At 42.0% G+C, this 4813-nt stretch overlaps 1 protein-coding gene across 2 annotated transcripts in view; it reads left to right on the top strand.

Moving 5' to 3' along the window:
* The first annotated feature begins 2878 nt into the window (after nucleotides 1–2878).
* The window catches only part of il17rd (interleukin 17 receptor D), a 49137-nt gene continuing 47202 nt past the window's right edge, over nucleotides 2879–4813 (top strand). Inside the window, exon 1 of one of the 2 annotated variants that reach the window (XM_083938661.1) lies at nucleotides 2879–3007. In XM_083938661.1, the coding sequence (XP_083794787.1) occupies nucleotides 2888–3007 (120 nt within the window). In that variant the 5' untranslated portion in view covers nucleotides 2879–2887. The remainder of the gene's footprint in view (nucleotides 3008–4813) is intronic. The other variant, XM_083938660.1, reaches the window with a different exon arrangement.

Here is a 4813-nt window from a genome sequence, read left to right as displayed (position 1 = left end):
CGCGGAGCGGGTGCACTCACACTGCTTAAAGGTACTAGGCTTTAGCTGAAAAAACGGTTTTGGCCCCGGCCAGAAGGACAGTGTGAGTAGGCTCTAAAACACGTTTTTAATAAACTCTGGCTTCAGTAACTATGTTGATGGTGCTTTGTTTTCTGTGTAGGACTCTTATCATGCTGCTGCAGAGGTTTGACTAAGACTTCTCTTTATTGATCCTTTGGGATGAACTCCCGCAAGGAAATTAAGTTTCCAGCAGTTTACAAAAACACAAGAGAGGTTTAAAAAATACAGTATAAGAAAACCAATAAACTCTTAGCTAAATAAATACAGAAAGTATAAAACACACAATAAACAGTTCACAATTAATTCTTAGGGCGCACTCACACTGTCCTTCTGGCCGGGGCCGAAACCGTTTTTTCAGCTAAAGCCTAGCACCTTTAAGCAGTGTGAGTGCACCCGCTCCGCGCACAACTGCCGACAGCGGGCCGTGGACGGCCCGCTTGAAAGAGGTGGGCTTTAGCGGAGCCGTTTGCACATGTACGAGCATGAGCGTGCGCACGTGTGCGTGTACGAGCACGAGCCCTACGGCAGTAGCGTTATGTGCGCCTGTTCGGACATGTAAATAGAAGGAGGGACCATGCGCGGACATTTAACAACAACAACAACAATGGCGGTGAAAGGTTCACGTTGGTGTGATGCGGAGGTGGAGTGTTTACTGCAGATTTGGTTGATGAAAATATTCAAAAACAGTCGACAAGACGCACAAAAACTCAGAGGTCTATGGAAAGATTTGTAAACAAAGCCACACACATGCGATCAATGCGTGTGACGTGTTACGGCGTGATGACGTATGGACAGCAAGAAGCATTGGCCGAGGCCCAGGTAGTGTGAGTACAAACGGGGCTGGGGCGCGGGGGGAGAGGGGGGGGGACAAGTACCCTAAAGTCCGGGTCGCGGTACGGAAGCACAGTGTGATCACGCTCTTAGTCAAATATATACGAGGTAGATGTAAGAATACAGGTCAAATAAAATTCACAGACAGTTAAATCAGATATACAATGAAACATATATGACCGTATATGACAGAAATGAGCTGTCGTGATTGGTTCTGGACAGTCTCTCTCTCTCCTTTTATAATCATTGTTTTTATCTCCCTCTGTCTGTGTTTTTCTTTCTGTTTTCTGGTGTTGAGTTTGTTTTCCTGGCAGGTGATCCCTGTTAACATTGATCACCTGCCACTCTGTATATTAACCCGGTACTGAGCCTCACTCGGTGCCGGATCATACCCTCTACTTACCCTGATGTCTCCCTGTGTACCTGTTCCTCTTGTGTCCATTCATCTCCTCAGTTTGTATCTAATTCTTCGTGTTTTTCCACCTTTTTGTTAATTAGTTTTATTAAATTTGTAAATACCGTCTCCTGAGCTCCGTGTATGCATTTGGGTCTCCTCCTCCGTCGTCACACATGACATGAGCCGTACGATTAAGATTGTTGAGTCAATGTAAGGCAGGGATGTCAAAGTCAAACACATCAGAGGGCCATAAAAACAAATATGCTACAAGCCGAGGGCCGGACTGGTTCAATGTTTATTAAAACTTATTAAAATGATGCATATAACCTATTGAACCAAGACCTAACACAGTGCACCGTATTTTATTTCATAATTAAATGAATAATCCAATATTTTTGTTCGGCTCTGTCAGTAATTGGGCTGAAAGTTGACATCTGCCCTGAATGCTGACGAATAATGAAGCCGGGGCGGCCCACTTGCGGCGCTGCAGTGAGTTTGCGGGCTACCGTTGCATTGTGGGTAATGTAGTTTTGGTGCGTGAAAAACACCAGCAGGCGGCTGTGGCGTGCGGGCCGGTTCTAATACTAATCACATATCATCCCGGGGGCCAAGATCTGGCCTTGACTTTGACACCCATGATGTAAATCATAAATAAGTCATAGAGTGTGGTCTTTACCTACTCTGTAAAGTGTCCTGAGATAACTTTTGTTATGATTTGGCACTATAAATAAAATTTAATTGAATTAAATTATATTATTGCACTTAAGTGGTGGATAAAGTTATTGCACAAAAAAGAAGAAGTTAAGTGTCCGGGTCTGTAAGGGTATGGTTTGCTGTTATTTTGAGCAGTATTAGTGGTTAAAAAGGACGTTTTAATGCCTTTACCGTGCTGCTCCGAGCTAATCACTGTTAGCAACTCTACGTTAACCGTTGTTACATTGAAAAAAACTGTCTTGATGTTTTATTTGATGTTTATTTGATGTTTATTTGATGTTTATTGTCACATTCACCCATTCACACTGATGGCAGTGGACATCTACAGACCATCCAATCTAACCATTCACATCACATTTACACACCCATGCGCAGCACGGGGAGCAATTCTGGGTTCAGTGTCTTGCATAAGGACACTTCGACATGTGGATCGAACCGCCGATCTCTCAGATGTAGGACAACCCACTCCTCCACTGAGACACAACCACCCCAAGAATCAAGGCATTTACTTGTTAAAGTGTGTTTCTACAGTGTGGTATTACTACTTTAACTACTTCCTGGGTAAATGTACTTAATTACTTCACCGGGTCATTAAAGAAAACCCTCAAACTGCTTCTTCTGTAGAAGTGAGGACCGGACAAAATGTTCTCACCTACATGGTCTTAAACCAGCGGGTCCTCACAAGGATAGTGAACCAAACACACACACACACACACACAGGCACGCACACACAGACACACGCACGCACACACGCATGCACACACACACACACACACACACACACACACACACACACACACACACACACACACACACACACACAAACACACACACACACACACACCTCTCTCCGCTGCCTCAGTGTTGCTCAGACTTGAGGGAGGAATGGCGGCTCCTCGGAGTTTCTTCATCACTCTCTCCGGGTTGTTTCTGGTTTTTTGTTCCTCCTGTGGATCTACGACCTCGGCCAACCGCAGAGTGAACCAGGAGAGATGCGGATACAAGGTAAAAACTCACAAAATATACTTTTAATGTCGCTTTAATCACATTTAAGTCACTTTACGCCGCCGACGCTGCTGCTGCTGCTGCGTCGTCTTACCTGTGCGTCAAGGTTCGGCCCATTTTACAGTAACTCCCATTTAAAAAAGTGCAAATTTAAAGATGACCCGGTCTGTTTTGAGTGTGTAAACCTTTTAAAAAACATCATTTAAACCTTTTCTGAATAAGTGTGGTGTACTCTTGAATTCGGCACACATGCAGTGCAACATAGAGGACTTCAATCCACTGTAATCCCTGTTTTAACCAGTGGTGGAAGAAGTATTTAGAGGTTTTAACTCAGTAAAATTAGCAGAAATACTCTGTTTCAAGTGTTACAAGTCCTGCAGTCAACATGTTACTTAAGTAAAAGTGCAAAGGTTTAAGCATTAAAATGCACGTACAGTGGAAAAAGTCATTCTGCAAACTCCATTTCAGAATATTACATTATAAATTTATAATTATTGCTAGATTAATGTTGTATCCGTGCATCTCTGAGTTAATCTTATTTACTGTATATACTGATGAGTAGTTTAATCTATAATCAGGTTTATTGCCAAGTAATTTGCCTTGATTTGAGGCTGCTAACATGGAAACAGACATAAATATAAGAATAAATTTAAACCTAAACATAACTACTGTGTTATTTCATTTGCTGATGACGTTTTGTGTTCGTAAACTGAATCTGTGAAGTAATTAAAGCTACCAAATTAATGCAGTGGAGTAAAAAGTACATTATTTCCTCTGAAACGTACTGGAGTAGAAGTTTAAAGTAGCATAACATGGATTTACTCAAGTTAAATACAAGCATTTAAGCACAATACTTGAGTAAATGTGTAAATGTCACTTTAAACCACTGGTTAAAACTGTTCCAAACTGCTTTACACCACTTTGTTAAACCTTTAAAACATATTTGATAATGTGTGCTGGACATATGCTGAATAGAGTGACTCCCAAAGCTCATGTTTATGCGATTTATTGGAGGTATAAACTTGTTTAAAGTGCAATGATATGAGATGAAAGCTGCTTTAAACCAAACTCCTTTAAAGAAAGTTATAATTGGATGCTTCCTCCCTTTGAAGCCACTCCTACTCCTGTGTCTTCAAAGGGATTTTGTGACATTCTGCATATAAGTAATCAACTTTAGAGCACGTAAATGTGATAAAAGCCAAGGTGAAGGGTTGTTTTTAATGGATAAATCGATAAATAAAGAAGAAATGGATGTGGAGTAGCTTCTAAGTGCTGAATTAAAGATAAGTCAGAAAGATCTAACACGCTGCTTCCACTTCTTTCCATTTGAGCTTTGTGGTTTTGGGGGAATTTCAGGTAATAAATCTGATTTCCTGCCTTTTTTGTGTCTTCTGTTAAAAACATTTGATGTGGAAAACGAGAATATGTGAACTGACTGGTGCACCGCCTCCTCACTGCTGGTCTGCTCCTGCACTTCACAGCAGCTTTGTTCCCAGGAATGAGCCACTATTTCGCCCGCACCGTCGTTTCAGGTCGACGTGTGTGCACCGGGGAAAAGTTTAGCCTGGAGGAGAAAGGAAAAAGCCACCAGCCGTCAAACTTTAGCCTCAAAAAGAAAACGTTTCCTTTGGTAAAAGGTTAAGACAAGATATTCTTTATGCTTTTACTCTCATGCAAACTATTTAAATTAATATATAGATAGATTCATTCATTCATTCATCTTCAACCGATTATCTCGGGGTTGGGGTCGCGGGGGGGCTGGAGCCGATCCCAGCTGACATCGGGCGTGAGGCAGGGTCCACCCTG

The sequence above is a fragment of the Echiichthys vipera genome, assembly GCF_963691815.1.
Source record: "Echiichthys vipera genome assembly, chromosome: X".
Classification (NCBI taxonomy): domain Eukaryota; kingdom Metazoa; phylum Chordata; class Actinopteri; order Perciformes; family Trachinidae; genus Echiichthys; species Echiichthys vipera.
Note: the sequence above shows the minus strand (reverse complement) of the source record. Positions and strands in the feature narration are given on the sequence as shown.